The 23,064-nt window shown below is 51.1% G+C and overlaps 1 protein-coding gene across 17 annotated transcripts in view; it reads left to right on the top strand.

The window, feature by feature from the left end:
* The window catches only part of GNG7 (G protein subunit gamma 7), a 144,818-nt gene that overhangs the window by 19,811 nt on the left and 101,943 nt on the right, over positions 1–23,064 (top strand). For 9 of the 17 annotated variants that reach the window (XM_074337524.1, XM_074337521.1, XM_074337522.1 and 6 more), the window contains exons 2-3: positions 4,941–5,004; positions 16,274–16,332. The exons of 3 other annotated variants lie outside the window; for them this stretch is intronic. In XM_074337524.1, coding sequence (XP_074193625.1) covers positions 4,941–5,004; positions 16,274–16,332 — 123 coding nt within the window. The remainder of the gene's footprint in view (positions 1–4,940; positions 5,005–16,273; positions 16,333–23,064) is intronic. 5 more of the 17 variants (XM_074337528.1, XM_074337529.1, XM_074337526.1 and 2 more) reach the window with 1 other exon arrangement.

The following is a 23,064-nucleotide window of genomic DNA, read 5'->3' as shown; positions in this document are numbered from 1 at the left end:
CTGTACTACGGAGGGCTGGCCTCCATGCCCCTCAGGGGCTCCCTGCCTCGAACATTTGTGCCATCCCCTCCAAACTGGGTCTGGTGGTTCTTAGACTAAATCCTGCCCTCACTCCTGGGAGCTTGACCAACCCAGCAGTTTTGTAATTTCTAAAAAGTGCATCATGACTATATTTATTTGACAGTACTTTTGAGAACAAGCCCATTGAGTTTGGAAGACAAATCGAGGCTTTTTAACAGCAAATTATAAGGAAATTGTGAATATCCTGCAGTATGTTATGGCAATATAGTTTATAAATTCTTCTTTAAAATAAACTTGTCTCGGAGTAGCTTTGGATGTACAGGAAAGTTACAGAGATAGTCAGCGTTCCCCAGTGCCCCACAGCCAGTTTCCCATTGTTAACACGTTAGTGTGGCACATGTGTCACAATTAATGAGCCAGTATCAATACATTATGATTAACTAAAGTCCACACTTTATTCACATTTCACTAGCTTGTCCCTAATGTCCCGTTGTTGCCCCAGGAATCCATCCAGGATCCCGTGACATTAGTCACCATGTCTCCCTAGCCCTCTGGGCTGTGACAGTCTCTCTGATGTTCCTTGTCTTTCATGCCTGGATAGTCGTGAGGGGTCAGGTCAGGAGAACGTCCCCTGATCAGGGTTTGTCTGGTGTGTGCTCACGGTCAGACCGGGTCGTCGGTTTGGGGGCAGAGCTCGCAGAGGTGAGTCACGTTCCCCTCTCATCACAGCTCAGCAGGGCCACCTCCCGTCCACAGGACTCATCACTGTCAGTGTCAGCCTTGAGCCTTGGCTGAGGCAGAGCTGAGTGGATTAAACTCTGAATTATTGCCAACATTAAAAAATCAGGAGATTGTACAATAAAAACGCTCCCAGCTTCTCAGGATAACTGGAAGTGCTAATGACATCAGGCCCCTTCCCACATGGTGACAGAGCTGCCCTAGGAGCATTGTCCCCTTCCAGTGAGCCAGGTGTCATCTCTCCGGGGCCCCACACTGCTGTCACCTGCCTGCCCTGGACCCACCTCAAACTCATGACCCCGGGATGGGCACTGGAGCTCAGCAACCCCAGCCTCTGCCCTTGAGGGGAGTGTTTCCATGCAGTTTGTTCCCGGCTGGAAATCAGAGAAGCACGTTGGAAGGCAGGTGAGTGCACGTCACCTGGGAGCACTTTGTGGTTAGTGCGAAGGACACGGCTAGCCACTGCTGGCCATGCGAGCGAGGCCCCGAGCCACCCGCATCAGGGATGCTGCTCAACCCCCCACAGAGCCCAGGACAGCCCCTCCCCCCCCCCAGAGAGTGACCCGGCCCCAGTGTCCGCAGTGTGGACCAAGGTGAACTTCAGATTAGAGAATACTCTGTGGGTCTCGCCCCGGGACCTGGAGCTGCGCCTGGGCCGCTGGGGGTCTGGGAAGATGAGCTGGTGCATGGGCAGAGCCCGTCCCGCTCAGCGCGGTTTGCCCTCCAGGGGCTGACCTTGCAGAATCAGGTGAACGTGGTTCCCGGAGCACCAGAGCTCCGAGCAGAAGCCCCCTCTCCACCCCACGGGAGAGCTGGGTGGAGATGACAGTGCTGCCCACGCCCCCGTGGGGCCTCCACAGCAGATGGGCTGGCAGCCACCTGACGGGCTCCGGGAAAGGCAGATCCCCAGCTGGCTGAGCAGAGGAACCTGGGCGGGCTCCTTGGCCAGAACCAGGCTGAATCGGGCCAAACTCATTTCACTCCTAGGGAGGCTGCCTCTGCCGTCTTCATTCCTTCAACAAAATATTCACTGAGCACACAGACTGAGAGTCTGAAGAGAAAACCCTGTAGGGCCTTGTGGTGGTGATGTCAGATCTCTCTTTACGAGGAATCAACAAACTTCTATAAAGGGCCAGAGAGTAAATATTTCCAGCTTTGTGGGCCAGACAGTCTCTTTCGTAGCTACTCGGCTCTGCCTCAGCCAAGGCTCAAGGCTGACACTGACAGTGATGAGTCCTGCGGACGGGAGGTGGCCCTGCTGAGCTGTGATGAGAGGGGAACCTCACCTCTGCGTGCTCTGCCCCCAAACCGACGACCCGGTCTGACCGTGAGCACACACCAGACAAACCCTGATCAGGGGACGTTCTCCTGACCTGACCCCTCACGACTATCCAGGCATGAACGACAAGGAACATCAGAGAGACTGTCACAGCCCAGAGGGCTAGGGAGACATGGTGACTAATGTCACGGGATCCTGGATGGATTCCTGGGGCAACAACGGGACATTAGGGACAAGCTAGTGAAATGTGAATAAAGTGTGGACTTTAGTTAATCATAACGTATCGATACTGGCTCATTATTTAAGACTATTTAAGAGAATGGACATGGCTGTGTTTTAATAAAACTTTATTTATAAACACATGGTGGGCCAGATGTCGCCTGTGGGCTCTGAGAGGTCAGCATGGCCCTTCTCCTTCCCAATGCAGAGGCCCCTTATTAAAGGTGGTATTTGACACTTATGACTACCTCATTTTTCTCTGAGGCCTCTTCCTAGCTTGGGAACCTCAGGCTGGCTTTGTCTCCTCTCTGAGCTCGTTTCCTCATCTGTGGAATGAGGATGACTGTGCTCCTTAATGGCGTCCTATGTAGGTTGTTAAATCCTGTAGGGTAGTGGTTCTCATGCGGGATGATCCTGCCCCCAGGGGACCCTGGGCCATGTCTGGGGACATCTGTGGTTGTCACAACTGGGGGGTACCCCTGGCATTGAGTGGGTGTGGGCCAGGGATGCTGCTCAGCCCCCCAGTGCCCAGGATGCCCCCCCCCAGAGCAGTCCAGCTCTGAATATCCATAGGGTTGAGGGGGGACCTTGGTGTCTAACAAGTTCTCTTGTAAGACAGGGTATCAGTCACTTCATGACAGTTGTCTTTCTTTCTTTGGACCACGGTTTCACTCTTATATTCCAGAACTCTCCATCCATAAAACCGCTGCCCTCCTCCAGGCCTGGGCACTGGCTGCACACTCAGCAGGCATTGGTTGAGTGCCGCCTGGGCACCCTGGCCTCCTGAGTGGATGTTCCCCACTGCCCGGGTCTGCCTGGGTGTTCCAGAGGCTTCCTTCAGCAGCAGTCCCTGCGTCAGGGCCGATATGGCTGGCGCAGGCGCCACTCAGCCACCTGTCTGTTCTCCCCCTCCTCATTTGCTCTTTCATAAGAGCAAACTTCCCCTCCGATTAGCATATCCTGTTATTAGTGTCTTTCTTTTCTAGGTTTTATATAATCCTGTCATTGTTAGATGCTGTCACAGGCACTTCATGTTCCCTCAGTCACGTCTTCAAACATTCTCTCGCATAAGTAGCTAATTGTCAGTCGGCACTCCTTTCTTTTCTTTTTTTAAGTAAACTTTCATTTTAGAGTCACAGAAAAATTGAGAAGACAGTACAGAGAGTTCCCATCTACCCCACACCCTGCCCTGCTCTAGTTAACATCACACATCACTCAGGTACATTCGTCACAAACCAATATTGATGTGTTCTTATTAACTAATGTCCACGCTTCATTCAGAGTTCCGTAGTTTTCCCCTAACACTCTTTTTTTGCCCCAGGACCCGGTCCAGGACCTCAGGTAACATTCAGTCCTCATATCTCCTTAGGCCTCTTCTGGGTTGCGATGGTTTCTCAAATTTCCATATGCAGAAACCAGTTCTCTCTCTAGGGGTGGGTTATAAGGGAGCCTGACCAGTGGCGATTTTACAGATGATACACTGTCCTATTTCGAATGATATGAAAATTTTGCTCACCAAATTTAGGTAGTTTGTTATTTATTTATTTGTTTGTTTGTTCTGTATTCCCACCACCACCCCCGTCCCATTTGGCAACCATCGGCTTGCTTTCTGTACCGTGTTTCCACGAAAATAAGACCTAGCTGGACAATCAGCTCTAATGAGTCTTTTGGAGCAAAAATTAAGACCCGGTCTTATTTTACTATAAGGCTGGGTATAATATAATATAATATAATATAATATAATATAATATAATACTGGGTCTTACTTTAATTTTTGCTCCAAAAGGCGCGTTAGAGCTAATTGGCTAGGTCTTATTTTCGGGGAAACATGGTATCTATGGATCTGTTTCTCTTTTGTTTACTCATTTTTGTAAAAATTTTTTTAGATTCCACATATTTGTATAAGTGAAAAAATACTTTATTTGTCTTTATCTTACTTATTTCACTTAGCACAATACTCTCTAGGTCCATCCATGTTGTGACAAATGGCAAGATTTCGTTTTTATGGCCGAATAATATTCCGTTGTATATATGTAACACCTCTTCTTTATCCAGTTGTCTATTGGTGGATTATTAGGTTGCTTCCATATTTTGGCTATTGTAAATAATGTGCCGTTATTTACAGAGGGGTGCAGATATCTTTTCGAATTAGTGTTTTGGATTTCTTTGGATAATTACCCAGAAGTGGAATTGCTGGATCATAAAGTGTTCTATTTTTAATTTTTTGAGGAACCTCCATACTGTTTTTCATAGGCGGCTGCACCAATCTGCAATCCCACCAGCAGTGCACGAGGGTTCCCTTTTCTCCACATCCTCGCCAACACTTGTTGTTTGTTTATTTATTGATGATGAATTTAGGTATTTTGGATGCTTTTTGCAGTCAAAGTTTTTCAGCCAGTTGATAAAGACAAGGTATTTACTAACAAAAAGTTGAGCGATAGGTATTTCACGGTGATGGGGAGGCAACAGCCCTCTTCTGAATTTAAAAGAAGCGACGCCTCTGGTTGTGTTTTGTGTTGCAGGATGGTCTGAGATCCTTTTGCCGGGGATCAGTGCCAAGGGGCAGTGTTGAGCTACCCCTATGACCCGGGATCTAATTTCCAAATGAGAGAGTGGAATGATGTGTCTGCAGTGGCACCTGGATGGGAGCATTTGTGGCTAAAATAGTGCCATTTTCTTGTAGGCCACCCTCCAGTTCAGGGGTTGCAAACTACAGCCCAGGGGCCGAATGCAGACCACCTGGTTTTGTAAGTAAAGTTTTATTGACACATGGCCACACCCAGTTGTTTCCAACAGTCTATTTGAGTTGTAGTGACACAGGCCATTTGACTCACAAAGCTGAAAATATTTACCAGCTGGCCCTTCAGAAACACCTTGCTGGGCACTGGTCTTGTTAACAAGGCAGGTAATAGAAGTTCTAACATACAACATAATATCACATCACATCACATCACCTCACAACATACTAAGATACAGATATGTATAATATATATAATAAAGAAATTATAATAATAAAGCAATTAGATGCTATTAACAATATGTCAGGCACTGATTTAAGCATTTTATAGATATTCATTTATTTAATCCAAAAAAAAAACCTGTCCAGGAGGTGCTGCCATCCTCTCCACGTTCTAGATTTGGAAACAGGCGTGGAAGAGTGAGTAAGTCATGAAGTCAGGGCAGAGAGCATGACACTGTGCTTCCTGTCAGATGCAAGAGTGTATGGCCCCACCCACTCCCTCCCTTGGGACTCAGCGTAGCTCTTTTAATTGTGAGTGGAAAAAGAAATTCATTTGTACTCATTTTATTTTATTTTTTTGTCCAAAATTGGTCCTCTTCCCAAATTAGTTGCCTATCCCTCCATATATGGCAATCCCAGGTAGTGGGGGTGTGATAGCGATGGTGGGGTGGTTCTGCCTCCCAGGGGACACTGGGCAATGTCTGGGGACATCTGCGGTTACCGCACTGGGGGTGCTCCTGGCATTGAGTGGGTGGGGGCCAGGGAACAACCCGGCCCCAATGTCCACAGTACTGAGGGGGAGACCCTGTGTTAGTTATTTGGAAAAAAATTGAGGCCAATTCCTACTCACACTGGATACCAGAATAAATCTCAATGGTCAGTGTAAACCAGGGCGCCCCCCTGCCCCCGCCAGCTTACGTAGCAGAGGGTCGGGCCTGTAACGCACCGAGCTCATAGGACCGGGGGCAGCAGCATTCTTTGCCCTTGTCCTCTTGGCTCCCCTGGGGCCAAGCACCCGTGCCCTTTCGCCTTGTCTGAGTAGGGGTGTGATGGCACCTGATCTGGGTCACTCCGGGCTGAGCCTGCAATCGCCATGTGGCTTTGGAGAAGCGTATCACTGCCCTGTCCCCAACACTTGTCCCCCTTCCTTTGCAGTCAGAGCTCGTTAGGGTGACATATTTTGATGGTTGCTGTGGTGATAAGTGAAGGCTGAGGTGATAGCTGCAGCGAGTGCGTAAAGACAGCGCTGTTTCTATATCGAGCCTCCAATGAGAGGAAGTGCTCCTGCAACGTGCGTGTGGGATGTCCGTGTGGGAAGGGAAGGGGCGCAGGCACCCTGGTCTCCCCACTCAGCTTCCACAGGCAGGACCTGCGCCTGGGTGGGGAGAGCTGCTTGTCACCAAATGCTGGCTCTTTGGCAGTCTCTGCCTGTGAGGGGCCTTCTTAGAGCAGAGGATCCCATCAGGGGCCATCCTGCCCCATGTCTGGGGACCTCTGTGGTTGTCACCAGTGGGGTGCTTCTGGCATCGAGGGGGTAGAGGCCAGCAGTGCTATTCAGTACCCACCAGTGCCCAGGACGGCTCCCCCCCGCATGGGGGCCCCCCCTGCATGTCAGCAGTGCCGGAAGGGAGGAACCTGGCTTTGGGGGAAGCAGAGAGGCAGTGGATTTGTTCAGTTTCAGAAAGTTGGTGCTGGCATTGACATCTTGATAATTTGTGAAATCCCTAAGCCTTCACTTTCTTGCCCCAGTTGTTCTACTGCTCTCTCCTCATTGAATTTACTGCATGCTGTCAGGCTCTTGAGTCGCCCCAGAATATCAGGGTGATAGAGGCTGAGAAAACAAGAAAATGAAAATCCCAGTGCTATTCAGTGCTTGTCATTAGAAATACAGCATGGTTGATCAGACGTCCACGTGGAGATGTCAGGTGAATCAGCCCAGGTACAGCTGTATCAGTTGTCTAATGCTGTGTAACATATTACCCCCAACTTAGTTGAACCAGCAAGAATTTATTACCCCACAGCTTCTCTGGGTTAGGAATTTGGAATCAGCTTAACTGGGTGGTTCTGGCACAGACTCTCAGAAGCTTGCAGAGCACGTGCCGACTAGGGCCGCCTCATCTGAAGGCTCAACCAGGGCTGAAGGAGCCCCTTCCAGGATGGCTCCCCCACATGGCTGCTGGTGGGAGGCCTCAGCTCCCCCAAGGGGCCCCTCCACAGCGCTGCTTGAGCATCCTCACAACGTGGCAGCTACCCGCCCCCCCAGTGATCCCCAGAGAGAGTGAGGAGGAAGCCATGTGTCCTTTTTTTTTTAAGTCAACTGACTCATTGCCCCTTCAGACCTACTTTTTTTTTTTATGTTCTACTTTTTAAAAAATGTTTTTATTGTGGAAGGGGAACAGGACTTTATTGGGGAACAGTGTGTACTTCCAGGACTTTTTCCAAGTCAAGTTGTTGTCCTTTCAGTCTTAGTTGTGGAGGGCGCAGCTCAGCTCCAGGTCCAGTGGCTGTTGTTAGTTGCAGGGGGCACAGAGTCGAACTAGCAACTTGTGGTTGAGAGCCCGCACGCGCTCCAACCAACTGAGCCATCTGGGAGCTCAGCGGCAGCTCAGCTCAAGGTGCCGTGTTCAATCTTAATTGCAGGGGGCGGAGCCCACCATCCCTTGTGGGACTCAAGGAATCGAACTGGCAACTTTGTGGTTGAGAGCCCACTCGCCCATGTGGGAATCGAACCAGCAGCCTTTGGCATTAGGAGCACGGAGCTCCAACCGCCTGAGCCACTGGGCCAGCCCAGCCATGTGTCTTTTATGACTTGGTCTTGGAAGTGACACACTTTCATTTCTGCCACATGCAATTGATCACACAGACCAACTGTGATACAGAGCGGGAAAAGACTACAACAGGGTATGAATATCAGAGTACCGGCTACCACAGCAGGTGAACTTATCTCTGAAAATCAGTCAAATGAGACATTTAATTTATTTGCCCAATGTCCCAAAAACAGAAGCGCGCACCACCTGCCATCACAAAGAAGTGGTATGTGAAGTGATGGATTTAGTGATTTCGCCTAGAATTGGCAGTTGGTGGTTTTTTTTGTTTTGTTTTGTTTTTTAAAGATTTTATTGGGGAAGGGGAACAGGACTTTATTGGGGAACGGTGTGCACTTCCAGGACTTTTCTCCAACTCAAGTTGTTGTCCTTTCAATCTTAGTTGTGGAGGGTTCTGTTCAGCTTCAAGTTGTTGTTCTTTCAGTCTTAGTTGTGGAGGGCACAGCTCAGCTCCAGGTTCAGTTGCCATTGCTAGTTGCAGGGGCCGCAGCCCACCATCCCTTGCGGGACTAGAGGAATTGAACTGGCAACCTTGTGATTGAGAGCCTACTTGTGGTTGAGAGGACGCACTCCAACCCGCCCCACCATCCCTTGTGGGACTCGAGGAATTGAACTGGCAACCTTGTGATTGAGAGCCCACTGGCCCATGTGGAAATCGAACTGGCAGCCTTTGGAGTTAGGAGCACGGAGCTCTAACCGCCTGAGCCACCGGGCCGGCCCTGGCAGTTGGTGTTTTGAGCACAGGCCGTTCCCGGGGCATTCTGGGTAGAATGGCAGTTTCTGGAACCATCCTTGGGATGTCTTTGCCCACTTATTTCAGCTGTTTGTACCCTTCTGCCTGCAAAACTTGGAGGACAGACATGGGATGGTGGAGAAGAGGCATGTGTCCATGTGGGATTGAGGCAGAAGGATGAAGGGGGGGTCTCCCCGAGACCTTCACGCTGCAAGATGGGAGGGACGGCTTGAGGGTCAGGTGGGACTGCACAGAGCCTGGTTGGTAACAAGAGGATGAGGAGGTGGTGTCCTGCTCAGTGCCATCTTACAGAAGCGGCTCATCCCCGGCCAGCATGTGCTTTCCATTGACCAAACAGGATTTGGGAGTAATCCACGGGAGGGCACATGCGATGATTCGGTTAGGGTTCTTCTCTGATCTGCTCCTGGGCCTGTGTGGTCCCTGGGCCACACGAGGGCTCTGGTGTTGGTTAACGCAGGCCCGAGCAGTCAGGAGATTCTGATCCTCACAGTATTATATTGTTATGACACTCGTAGGGGACTAGGAGGAGAAGTAGGAAATGCATTTGTCCAGGACTGACCTGGCTTCTCTCTGGGTCTTGTTCATAACAGTGACTGAAGGAGTGAGCTGGTAAAAATGTGAACACTTAGGGAATGTCTGGTCTAAGACAGGCTTTCCCCTCCCTCCCTCCTTCCTAACTTCTTTTCTTCCTAAAATCAGGATTTTGTTTTTTCCCTTCTTCCACCTCTCCCTCCCCCCACTCCAGTTCATACCATTGTCTCTCAGTCTAGTTGTGTAGGACACAGCTCCCTGGCCCATGCTGGTGTTATGAGCCTTGCGCTCCCTGCCGGTTGTTGGTTGGCCAGTCACAGCAGCTCACGCCAGCCTCTGGCTGCTCAGGGCGCCCAGCTCCAGGGAGAGCCGTTGTTCACAATCTTAGCTGTAGAGGGCGCAGCTCACTGGCCCACGTGGGAACAAAACTGGCTACCTCGGAATTAGGAGCACAGAGCTCCAACCACCTGAGCCACCGGGCCGGCCCCCTAAAATCAGAATTCCTGGTTCTTGATGTAACTTCCAATTTATCTCTTCAAGATCCTCTTTTAATAGACTACTTTTTAGAGTACTTTTAGGTTTCCAGAAAAAGTGAGTAGATAGTACACTGCGTTGCCATATTTCTCCTCTCCCCCTACACACACACACACACACACACACACACACACACACACGCTTCCCCCTGTTGTCACCATCTTGCGTTGGTGTGGTGCATTTGTTACAACTGATGAGCCAGTATCGATACATATGTGCCTTTGTGTTTCTTTTTATTACGAGTGCCATTATTTTGTAATTTCAAGGACCATCATTCAACAATTATTGTGACACTGCTTCACGTTCAGGGGGACCTCCCCACCAGAGGGTTCCAGCACACGAAAGCCACCTACGTTGTTTTTGCAATGTCTCTCTCTGCACAGAAAACTTTGGGACTTCCCTTTTCCTAGCATTTGAAGCCCTCTGGAATGGAATTCTAGTTCAGGGATTGTCAAACTCTCTGTAAAGGCCAGAGTGTAAATATTTGGCTTTGCTGGCCACATGCTGTCTGTCATTACTACTCAGCTCTTCCATTGTAGCTCAAAAGATTGGTGAATGAAGCAGCATGGCTGTGTGCCAATAAAACTTTATTACAAAAACAAGCAGGGGGTCAGGGCTTGCCAACCTCTCCTCTAGGTCATCCTATTACCTTTAGCTAACATTTGTTATCTGCCAGCCCAGTATTGGGAGATGGTTAGGAACTCAGGCCTGGGGTCTGTCTGGCCTGGTGGCAAGTCCCATTGTGCTAGCATGTGACCTTTAGCAGCTTACTTCCTTTCTCTGACTCAATTTCTTCATTCATAAGTGATACACAGAGGGTGCCAAAAAAATGTAGACACATTTTAGGAAAGGAAAACTGTATTAAAATGATAATAATATATATTGATAACAAAAGATGACTACAAGTCATGTTTGACTTCTGCGGTTGCAAGAGGTGCTCAAAGAGGTTACCATCAGCGTCCAGACACTTCTGATGACAGCGAACTACTGCTTGAGCAACGTTGACCAAAGTGTTTGCTTGTATATATATTTTTGGCACCTCTAGTGTGTGTGTGTGTGTATATATATATATATATACTCCTCATGGAGATATCTGTGTCTATATATCTGTATCTATATCTGTCGATAGTTATTAGGTTGGTGCAAGTGTAATTGTGGTTTTTACAATTATTTTTATTTTTATTATTTATTTATTTATTTTTAAAGTGTGTTTTTCCAGAACCCATCATCTCCAAGCCACGTAGTAGTTTCAATCTAGTTGTGGAGGGCGCAGCTCACAGTGGCCCACGTGGGGATTGAACCAGCAACCTTGGTGTTATTAGCACCGCGCTCTAACCAACTGAGCTGACTGGCCACCCCTACAATTCTTTTTAACCTTTTAAACCGTAATTACTTTTGCACTAACCTAATAGATATAGGTATCTCCACGAGGTGTGTTTTATTTTCATTAGTCATACAGATAATTTTCTACACTATACCAGGATAAACCAGAGAATTTGGCAGTCCATGTTGTGTAGTGAGGGGGCCCCTCAGAAACACATGGACTGAGTGAAGTGAGTGATGGTGTTTGTTATAACTAAATGAGCAGACATATGAGTATGTTAAACTCTTGTCCCAGAGAGTGGCACGTGAGTGTTGAGTAGGTGTTAAGATACTTTTATTCTGTTGTATGAATGATTTAGATAAATGGTTTCCTGTTATATTATTAGTTACCTAGTGCTGGGTAACAAATCACCCCAAAAGTGGTCACTTAAAACAACACACATGTAGTGTCTCACCATGTCTGTGGTGCAGGAGTCCGGATGTTGGTTTAGCTGGGACCTCTGCTCAGGATCTCTCACTGGTGGCAGTCAGGGTGGCAGCCGGGGCGGAGGTCTCATCAGAACGCTCAATGGGGGCAGTTGCCACACGCAGCTTGTATGGCTGTGGCACGATTCAGTTCCTCTAGGGCCTTTGTTCTCGGCTGTTGGCTGGAGGCCACGCAGACCTCGCCAAGCTGGCTGATGGCTCCCTGCCCGCGTGCAGGCTGAGCTGGCAGCTGAGTCTGTTAGCCAGCTGAAAGTCACACTCTTCTACAAGGAACTGGCAGGAGTGACACCCCTCTGGCTGAGCACACTCCAGGGGAGGGATTAGACAAAGGCGTGACCACCAGGAGGCAGGGTCACAGGGGCCAGGCAGACCAGAAACAAAGTTTGTTTCTGTGTCTTTTGTTTGGGGTTAAAGGAGCGCTTCTCACAGAGCACCGATTGCGTGCTGCAGGGTTTGCATTCATGATCAGATCTCATTTTTCTTTTCCCACCCCCCAAGTAGACGACCCCCCAAGTAGTCTTTGCTCTTTCTCAGCTGGGAACACGGAGCCCGGGGACTTCAAAACACGCAGCCAGCAGGTGCCATCGCCGGCACTCAGCACACGTCTTCCTGACCCACAGCCACGTGGCACCGTCACTTTTGCCCAGCGACTCCTGCCATATAATTAGTGTAGAGTGTTCTTTTTCTTCCTCAGGAGAAACCAGTGTGTATCAGCCCCCCGGTAGGAAATTCTCATAATGCTGATTCTGCGTATCTATTATGTGCTGGGGCCCCCAGGGGCCACAACCATTGTGATATCTAAGATTTCCTTGTCTTTTGCACCAAGAAGCAAACTCCCTCTACAGAGAGCACATGATTTGAAAGTATTTATATTCGACGGGAATGACAGGCCAGCATGTCCCTTCTGTACTGCTCAGTGAGAGTGTAATCAATCCTAGGTCTCAGGTGTGTGTTGAAATCTGTCCAGGGGCCCCTGGCTTTGGTATTAACAGGTTAAAGCCACATGACATCCCACCTGCACAGCCTACGAGCCCTCGTGCCCCCAAGTTCTCTGTGAGCACCCCTTTGCCCCCGAGATTGATAACAGGGTCCTGCCTGAAAAAGGGTTTGCCCTCCAAGAGGGGACAGCAGCTCATGAGCTCTTGTGTCCAGCAGGCCCAGAATCGCAAATAGAAACTTCAGGAAGCTGTAGTGCAGTACGCTCTACCCTACAGAGGACACTGGGCCACATATGGGGACATCCGTGGTTGTCACTACTTGGGATGCTCCTGGTATTGAGTGGGTGGGGCCGGGAATGTTGCTCAGCCCCCATAGTGCCCAGGGCGGCCCCCCACAGAGAGTTACCTGAGCTCCATGTCAGCGGTGGGGGGACTCCGAAATTCTAGAGGGAGGGACGGCAGCGTTTGCACACAGTAGGCCTCTGCAGATATGTGTCGGTTGTACAAACCCTTTGAAAAAGTTCTGGAAGCTCAGATCTAGAGAACTGTGCTGTGACTTGCTGGCTTCCTGCCCCGGTGTGCCACCCTGTGTCTGTCAGCACTGGTTCCGCCGCTTCTTACTGGGGAGAGGTTCTGGCGGGTCCAGACCAATCAAGCCCTCCAGCCTATCGGCTTCTCAGGGATCCCCCATCACCCATAACAGCCAGTTTTATGGCCCTGTTTTTGGCAGTAGCAAGGGTCCAGCCACCTGTTCCCACCTGCTGTCCAACACTTGCAGCCATTAGGCTGACAATCTGACAAATCTGTCGCACCCTTTCTGAATTATGAGGAAAACAAAACCACCAGGAAATTAACGGAGGAAAACCCTGGAGCACTCCTGGTTTCAGATTGTGGTTTCTGTGTTCCTTGGTCAAGGTGACAGATGACACAGCTGAAGTCTGCGGCTGAGAACGGGCCTGCCTTTCAGGGCTGGCTCCAGGCTGAGCCTGTGCTGACCATGCCCTGTACCCGGCCCATAGAAACGCAGTGGGGTTCCCAGGTGTCAGGCCCAGCCGGGCTCCAGGTGGGAACGGGCCCAACCTCACCCACCTCTGGGGTCAGTCCGCTCTCCCCCAGGTCGTCCGACAATGCAGGCTGTCCCTTAGCACAATCTCAGGAATTACTGAACTCCTCCTGGGGGTGGGTTTGGTGAGAGCTATTGGAACCGCCCGGGTGAGCAAAACACATGAGATTCCTGCTGTTGGGGATCTCGTCCAGCCGAGGAGACTCAGCTTTCAACCAGCACATGCTGCTTGGCATGGGCTCCCTTCAGGAGGCCGTGACCGTGTCCTGAGGTTTCATAGTGTGATGGTTGCACACCCTTGTAAATGTCCTAAAAGCCCCTGAATTGGATACTTTAAAGAAGTGAATTTTCTAGTATGTGAATTATATATATATGTATATGTATATATCTCAATTTAAAAAGAGAAAGAAGGCTGTGGACAAGGTGGGGCCTGAAGCGGTAGGAAGCACTGCCCACGATAGGAGTCATGGGAGCATCTGGAGGCGTCCCTGGCCGCCACCCTTATAAGTGATGCTGGTCTCTGCTCGTGGCTCCTTCTCCCTCATGGCACCCGGTGCTTTCCTCCTGGAATGTTCATTGCTTGGTTCTGAGGTCTGTCTACCTTGCCTGGAGGACAATTCCTGAGGGCAAGGTCTGTGTGGGGTTTGCAGGCACCCGAGCACCAGGGCTCTGCTGTCGCCATCTTCAAATTTGCACAAATTTTTGAACCAGAGGTCCCACCGTTTCATTTTGCCGCCAGCTTTGTAAATTCTGTAGCAGGTCCTGTGGAGAGTCCCACCTCCTCCTCATTCCACTGCGTGTCCTTCCAGGGCCTTGGGATCCATCCTGATGGGGAAAGTGAAAGCCCAGTGTTCTGTCCAGGGGTAGAGCTGGTGAAGGTCATGGGGACAGCCTGGTGGTAGCTGGTGCAGCGCAGCTGCCGTCCCCTGGCCCCTGGGCTCAGAGCTGCCGGGCTGTGTTTTGTCCACACCGTTTCCTGCTCCACCCAAGCTGGTCTGGGCTGCATGCAGCCAGAGTTGGGGTGGGGGTCTGTGGTGGTCACCTCACTGCTCAAGTCCAAGTTCAAGGGCTCAAGGACAGCAGCTAGTAACTAGTGTTACAGGGCTGGGGATGGGGAGATTTGCAGGTGGTAGATGTGAGGGCAGGAAGTGAAAAATCATCTTTAAAATGATGCATAAGACCCCCATGATCACAGAAGCACAAGTCACAACCGCCAAAGGTGAGAACCGCCCAGGTGTCCATCAGAGGTGATGGACACACACAGTGTGTCCCGTCCACACACTGGAGTGTCACTCAGCCGTGAAAAGGAGGGAGGCGCTGACACTCGCCACAACGTGGATGGACCCTGAACACACGGTGCTCATGAGAGAAGCCGGACACACAGTGTGTGATTCCACTTACAGGAAATGTCCGGAACAGGCACGTCCACAGACACTCCACAGATGGGGGTGACTGCTGATGGGGATGGGATTTCCTTTGGGGTGAAATACCCTAGAATGGGTTGGGGTAACGATCACACAACTTTGTGAATATACTAAGAACTACTGAGTTGAGTGCTTCAAAATGGGTGAGTTGTGTGGCATGAGAATTACATCTCAATAAGATTGTCTAAAAACAATGATGCCTAGTTTATCAGTTGCTGTTTCCTGGTTTTGATAACCTCCCTTAGTTGTATAAAGAGCCGCCATCTGGAGAACTAGGTGAAAGGTGCCTGGGACCCCTCTTTACTAATTTTGTAACTTCTTGTGAGTCTTTAATTCATTTAAAAATAAACATTCGAAGGAGCAAACGCATAGATCCTGCAAGGTTGGGGCAAATCTTGGCCTCCAGGCCCATGGGCATGTTGCTCCAGGCCTTTCGTCGCTCATCCCTGCTGTCCACTGCTGCCCATCCTGGTCGTCCAGGGTGCCCCTCTCGTCCCAGTGCCGCAGCAAGTCCTTTCCTAAGTGGCTGCCAAGAAAAGCCAATCCCTGCCGGGTGACATTCTAGCAGCTCCAGGATCCCAGAGGGCTTGGGGTGTTCCTGGGGCGACGGCGCCACCTGCAGGCGATGGTGGGGATCTCAGTTCTCTTGGCCTGTCACTGACTACGAATTAGCCTGAACTCAGAGAATGGAACCAGCTCTTAAAACTTTTTATTGAGTTATTTTGTTAAATACATTTTTTTATTTTAGAATAGTGTTAGATTTTCAGAAGCGTTTCAGAGATTTTACAGCGAGTTCCCATCTACCCATCAGCCATTTTCCCAATGGTTGCATCTTCCATAATCACAGTACATTTGTGACAACCAAGAGACAGACATGGGGACGTTCCTGTGAACTCAGCGCCATTCTTCTTCTGGATTTAATTAGTTTCCCCTCTTTCTGCCCCAGGACCCCATTCAAGATCCCACCTTACATTTGGTCCTCATCTCTCCTTAGGCCAACCCGGGTGAGTTGGTCACCCTGGGGCAGGGGGTGACTCAGTCTCCTCCTCTGCCTTCCAGGGGACCATGAGGTTCAAAGGATGCCAGTGGGCATCTTTTATAAACTCTAAAAGGTCCTATAAACATCCTATCATCTTATTCAATTGAGTTTTGGAAAACGTGGAAACTTTATCAGGGATAACATCATCAATCTCTAATTGCCTTCTTAAATCTGCCCTCTCTGCATCTTGAAGCACCCTACTTGTGCTGTCCCCAGTGTCTGGCAGAGTAACCAAAAGGCACAGTTCCCCAAACGACTGTTCCCCTGTGAGTGTGGGGCTCTTCCATGCGGATGCCCTCAGAAACACCCACATTTCTAGCCACGTGACACTCAACTGAAGTGTTACATTTTTCTTCCAGGGAGCGGACGTTTGGTTCCTGGAACCTCGGCGCTGAAGACAGCCAGGCCTCACGCACAGGTCAGTGTCACAGTGGTTTTCTCTTTTCCATGTTCACACGGGCGTTGAGCTGGCCATTCTGGGCCCACGTGAGAGTTAAGAGGCTGGTTTGCCGTCGAGGCAGTGGTCCTCACAAGGCACGCCTGTACCTTCCCAGCCTTGCTCGTTTCCAGGGGCTTGTCCTGTCTGCCCAGAGTGCCCGGGAGCAACGGGGGCTGTCTTCTGCTCTTTGGCGCCGGTCATCACAAAGCAGGGGTCGTGGACTGGTCCTGGGTACCCCAGGACGGCATCTGGACAGAGCGTGCACAACTGTGCCACCTGCTTTTCGCTGTGTTAGCTTCATCCTAGAGAGGCTTAATTAGGGAGCCCCTTCACCCCATTCCCCATTTGTGTAGAGGGGGACCATCCTTAACCATTGTCAGGAGCAGGGCTAAGTCCCTGGATGTGACCTGAAACCTGCCGCCCGCCCTGCAGACTCCACAGTGGCCTCAGGAAGGTTGGTTTTTAACAAGGGAGGGGCAGAGCTAAGGCTCAGGTCTGGTCTCTTAGCTCCTGTGTGTTTGTTTACCTCTGGTCTTATTCCCCAAAGTCTTCCGAGTGGCTTTTGTAATGTGGGGAGAGGAAACAAAGGGCACTGAGCAGAGTGCAGGTGCTGTGGCCGCTGCCGCCCGGGGACTCACTGTCACCGCTGTGCTTCGCTGCCTGGCCTGCAGGCCCCACAGCTTTGTCTTCTTTTTCCTTAAACGTTTTGCTGCCCTCACGGAGTTTTTAGAATTTTTAGAATAAACTCCCAGTTTCTAACAAAAATTCTGATGGAATTTTTATTAAGGTTGTGTTTCATTTATCAATAAATTTGAGAGAGATCTGCTATCTTTATAATGTTGGCTGTTCCCATTCAGTGTGTGTGTGTGTGTGTGTGTGTAAGGAAAGATGTTGGAAAAGAAGGCAGACTCCAAAGACAACCATTGAATGATTCCATTTAGATGACATTTCTAGAAAAAGCAAACCTCTAGGGACAGGAGGGTGACTTGTGGTTGCCAGGGGCTGGGATGGGAAGGGGTGAGTGTGACCGCACCAGGAATGTGATGGGGTGAAGCAAATGGTCCAACACTGTGTGACAAGGATAATCGTACAATTGGGTGAACTTACTAGAATATCTTTGAGTTGTGCACTCTTGCCAGTGAATTTTACAAAAGGTAAAGTGCACTTCAGTAAGGTTAAAAATACAGGTGTTTTAGCTAAGCTCGCGAGAGAGGCCGTCCCTGAGGACCGCCCTAAGGCCGAGCTTGGAACCCTGGGGTCCGTCAGACTCCTCTGCTCAGCCTAGGTCCAGAGCAGATTTAACGGGTTAACTCTCTTCACAAAGTTGCCAGGCAGAGGCCCGCGCGGGAGCCGCGCATACAGGTGGCCACAGGTGGCCGGCGGACCTGCCCGTCTGCGTGGCCTGAGGAGGGCGGGCCCCACTCATCCATTCTCGTCAACATCAGTGTCAGACTGACTTCCTGTAAAAAGAAAGTGGAGGTGCGGGCAAGTACAGAGAAGGCAAAGTCACCAAAACCCACCAGCGGTGACCGTTGCTGACGTCTGGTGAGCATCCAGCCGTCTCTCTGAGTTACACTCACACACGTGAGTTTAGACGAGTAGGTTTCCACTTTAATGAGCGGTTTTTGTTTCATGGGCACCTTTCTTGTCAATAAACCTAGATTTCCATCATCTTTCCTGATAGCGGCTTAACATTATAGACAAATTATAACTCTTTTCTTTAAAATAATTTTATAATTGAGTTGACTGATCTATTGGTGGGCTTTTGTGGGTATTTTTCTTTTCCTTTCTCTCCCCCTCTCTCTCTCTTTGTTGCTGTGCTGTGGGATGCATGCCCTTGTGCAAACTGTATGGCCTTGGTTGGTTATTGTAAGTTTCTATATGTAGGTTTGGGGGGGAGGGTGTATTTAAATCAGGGTGTTCTCACTCCCAGGGCCTTGGTCCCTCCCTCCCAACACAGTCTTCACATTTCTGCCAATCCAACCAGCCGGGATTGTGGCGTGGCTGGGTCCCCTGGGTTAGCCGTGACTTCAGCATTTCCTCTGGGAGCTTCTGCTGCGAAAGGCCTGGCCGTGTTCTTCGCTTGCCTTTTCTCTCATGCACTTGCTTGAGCTCCTCGGACACATTTATTCCATTTTCTGTATTTCTCCATTGGATGCTGTCCATCACATGCATTGCGACTGTTTTTCTGAGCGCATCTTTCCACTTGGCGGGCGGTGGTTCTGTCATAGGGAATTGTAAACATTTCACAGACACCAGTGTTGTCCTTTGTGTTTTGGGAGGTATTCTTCAACTTCAAGATGATAAAAACACAATTCATCTGCACTGTGTTCAGGTTGTGTATTTTGCACTTACATCCGTGAGCCATATGAAATTCAGCTGTGCTAGTGGGTCTCACCTGGAGCGATCCTGCCCTCAGGGGACACTGGGCCATGTCTGGGGACATCCGTGGTTGTCACAGTGGGGGGACTCCTGGCAATGAGTGGGTGGGGCCACTCAACACCCACAGTGCCCAGGACACCCCCACAGAGAGCAGTGCTGGGGGCCCTGCCCGTCTGGCCTCAGCTCTAAAGGGACTCGTCTGTCTTTATTACAGACCCAAACTGTGTCATCACCGCAGAGGAAAAATGGCCGTTTAATTACATTTCCATACGTGCTACCGAGAATTTTTCTAGGGAAGATGATTTGGGAAAAATCATCCGGGGACAGAACGTTCCAGCAGTCTGAGCTCAGTGTGGAGCTTGAGTTTCACTCTAACATGTCAATGGGGCATCCCAGAGTAGCTGAAAATTCCAAATGCATTTTCTTTGGTTTTAATACCTTTACAAACAACTGGGGGTGGATTCTGCCCCCAGGGGACATTGGGTGATATCTGGAGACATCTGTGGTTGTCACAACTGGGGGTGCTCCTGCCATGGAGGGGATGGGGGCAGAGAGGCTGCTCAGCCCCCCACAGTGTCCAGATGCCCCCCCACAATTAGTGACCGGCCCCAATGTCTGCAGTACCGAGGGGGGACCCTATGGAAGGAGACAATTATTTGCTGAACCACACGCTGTGTGCAGGGCTTTTCCTGATTATTTAAAAAAAATTGAATATTAGTCACTCGTTGAGCCCACCGTTTGCCAGAGCGGTGTTAGTCGTCTTCCGGGGTTCGTGAATTCAGTTCCCGCACAGTGCTGGGAGTCACAGTCAAGTTCACTTTCGTCAGGCAGAGGAGCAGATTGAGGGTCTGAGACGAACAGGACTAGTCAGGGTCTCCCGTTGCTGAGCGGCCATGTCTCTGCAAAGCGGGTGTGTCGCTGAGTGAGGGTCACGGTCGCTGGTCCTGGAGGCAGAACCAGCGCTCCTGTCTGCTCCTCTGAATTTCTGCAGATTCCTGGGGCTGGTGGGGTTTTTGCTTCAGGGGTTTCAGGCTGGGTGACGTTGGCCAGAGAGCTGCTGTTCCCTCTGGCGGCCACTAGGGGGCAGAGAAGGTCCATGGGATCCACCAGGGGCTGGAGATGAAGGTGGGTGTAGGTGGGCTTCACAGATATCTTAAGCCAGCCCTTCGCCCCTCTTGGAGCCCTGTAATCACCCTGTCTCCAATCTCTGGGACATTTTGCTTCAGTACCAAGAGTCCTATGGTCACCCTATCTGGGTGGCGCCCGCCTGGCAGACCTGGAGCCTCTGCTGGTCAGGACCAGTATCTGCCAGCTGTCTCCTTCTGCTGGGTTTAGGAGGGAGGCAGAAAGCATGGCTGTTCAGCCTTGGGGGTTTGGGGGGCTGCATCCCCCCAAATCCACCCTGTACCCGGGCACAACCCAGTGGCTAGAGCGGAGGAGGCTGCAACAGGGAAGCAAAAAGGTAAGGTCGGGGGCTCTCCCACCCCTCAAAGACTGGCTCTTATAGTGGCTAGAGGTCTGGCCATGTGAGGCCTCCCCCAGGCCAGCCCCATGCAGCCCCTCCTTTGGGACTCTCATAAATGACACCAGCCCTCAGAAGCCCCCTTGGGCATATGGAATCTGCCCGGTGTCCCCTTCAGGCACAGTCACCTGGGTAGTTGTGCTTGGCCTGGCCTGGCATGTGGTGATCCCCAGGGGTTTCATTCATTCACTGAGCAAGGACTTCCACCTGTCCACCTGGGCCAGGCCCTGGGGAAACAGCAGTGACCAGGACCGCCAAAGGCCCCGGCTTGCACAGAGCTGACATACTAGCTACAATTGTGGACTCACCGTGAGGGGTCCTCAGACATGGACCAGTGTCCCCTGGCAGCAGGGTCACAGGGTGAGACCCCTGCCTTACTGGTTCCTCTCAAACAGTGGATGTGGTTAAATTTCCACATGTGGGTGCAACTTCCCATTGTCTTGGAAGCTCCAGGGAGCTGGCCTGGACCACAGCTGGCAGATTCCTGCCTCTGGAATGGAAGCGAGAACCCCTCCCACATGGCAGCGTGCAGGGCTGGGCCTTTACAAGGATGCCTTGGGTCGCCGTGCCCTGAGTGCACTGCCCTCACAGCTTGGGGTCATCTGGCTCAGAGGTCCGGACCACTGTGGTGCTAGCTTTCCTTTGGAAGGTGACATCAGCATTGAGTTGAATGCCCTGTCCGGAGCTGCGCTTTCCAAAGTGGTAGCCACTAGCTACAGGGCGCTGTTTAGTACCTAGAAGGGGGCCATGAAGGGAAATGATTATATTTTTGCATGTTTTGGTCTAAATTAGTGATTCTTAATTGAGAGTGATCCTGCCTCCACGGGAACTAGGCCATGTGTGGGGACATCTGTGGTCGTCATGAGTGGGGATGCTCCTGCCATCGAGGGGGTGGGGCCAGGGATGCTGCTCAGCCCCCCACAGTGCCCAGGACGGCCCCCCACAGAGAGTGACCTGGCCCCATGTCCGCAGCGCCGTGGGGAGACGCTGCCTGAGGACCAGCATTTCTGCAGCCATCTCAGTCACTGCGTACAGCACCAAACTGCCTGACCTCCAAACAGCAGAGCGTGTTTTTCTGATCCTCCTGTTCTCTGGGAGTTTTTGAGCATTTCTGCTGAGAGCACTGCCAGAACTTTGATCTCGAGAGAGTGGCCCTTTGTGGGGAACAAACTCCAGCCCCAGCCGGCATGTGAAGCACAGTGCTCGTCTTCCCTGGTTGGTTACCGCTTTCCGTCTGGCCTGGGTGTGTTGAAATGCACATTATTATCAGCTCTTTCCATGGACACGTTGTTCTCCTGAAAGTACTGCCAAGATACACTCATACAGTCAAAACGTAGCTCATAGACGGTCACGGCAGCAGCCACGGCTGCCACCGCCGTCCCAACAGAAAACGTGTACAGTATGAATGTAATTATGGGGCTCCCTGCACAGCCCACAGTGTCCCAAACCCTCTCCCTGCAGCCTGTGGCCTATGATTTTGGAGCCCAGGCCACATGGTGCTTCCTAAGGAGTGGGCCCGGCTCAGACACAAGCATGACCCCAACAGCAGCGTCTCACCTGGGATGACTGTCCCGGGGACACTAGGCCATGTGTGGGACATCTGTGGTCGTCATGAGTGGGGATGCTCCTGCCATCGAGGGGGTGGGGCCAGGGATGCTGCTCAGCCCCCCACAGTGCCCAGGACGGCCCCCCACAGAGAGTGACCTGGCCCCATGTCCGCAGCGCCGTGGGGAGACGCTGCCTGAGGACCAGCATTTCTGCAGCCATCTCAGTCACTGCGTACAGCACCAAACTGCCTGACCTCCAAACAGCAGAGCGTGTTTTTCTGATCCTCCTGTTCTCTGGGAGTTTTTGAGCATTTCTGCTGAGAGCACTGCCAGAACTTTGATCTCGAGAGAGTGGCCCTTTGTGGGGAACAAACTCCAGCCCCAGCCGGCATGTGAAGCACAGTGCTCGTCTTCCCTGGTTGGTTACCGCTTTCCGTCTGGCCTGGGTGTGTTGAAATGCACATTATTATCAGCTCTTTCCATGGACACGTTGTTCTCCTGAAAGTACTGCCAAGATACACTCATACAGTCAAAACGTAGCTCATAGACGGTCACGGCAGCAGCCACGGCTGCCACCGCCGTCCCAACAGAAAACGTGTACAGTATGAATGTAATTATGGGGCTCCCTGCACAGCCCACAGTGTCCCAAACCCTCTCCCTGCAGCCTGTGGCCTATGATTTTGGAGCCCAGGCCACATGGTGCTTCCTAAGGGAGTGGGCCCGGCTCAGACACAAGCATGACCCCCAACAGCAGCGTCTCACCTGGGATGACTGTCCCCGGGGGACACTGGGCCATGTCTGGGACATCTGTGGTTGTCCTGTGTGGGGGTGCTTCTGGCATCAGCAGGGTGGGGCCAAGGATGCTGCTCAGCCCCCACAGTGCCCAGGACGGCCCCCCTCCCCAGGGAATGACCCAGCCCAGAGGTCAGCAGTGCTGAGGGGAGACCCTGCTCCACGAGATTCTTGCCTCACAGGGTGACTCAATACCACTCTCGTTATTCTCTGCTTCCTGTTGTCCCCACCTAGGCCCCAGTAAATAGGCCACACTCTTGAGCTGTCAGCTAGTCCTCTCACAGTTTGGTTAGCACTACCACCCGCTTTTACTGGTTTGAAAGTCAAAATCGAGGCCCAGAAAAGTTAATGTCCAAGGTCACTGAAGAGGGGATCCACCAGTGGGGCAGCCCGCCGGCAACAAAGGCACACACACCCACGGACCACATCCAGCCATGTGCTCATTGCTAGGCAACCACTTGAACAGTC

This window comes from Rhinolophus sinicus, linkage group LG07 (assembly GCF_036562045.2).
Source record: "Rhinolophus sinicus isolate RSC01 linkage group LG07, ASM3656204v1, whole genome shotgun sequence".
Lineage (NCBI taxonomy): Eukaryota > Metazoa > Chordata > Mammalia > Chiroptera > Rhinolophidae > Rhinolophus > Rhinolophus sinicus.
The sequence above is the reverse complement of the archived record's forward strand: the minus strand, read 5'-3'. Positions and strand labels throughout refer to the sequence as shown.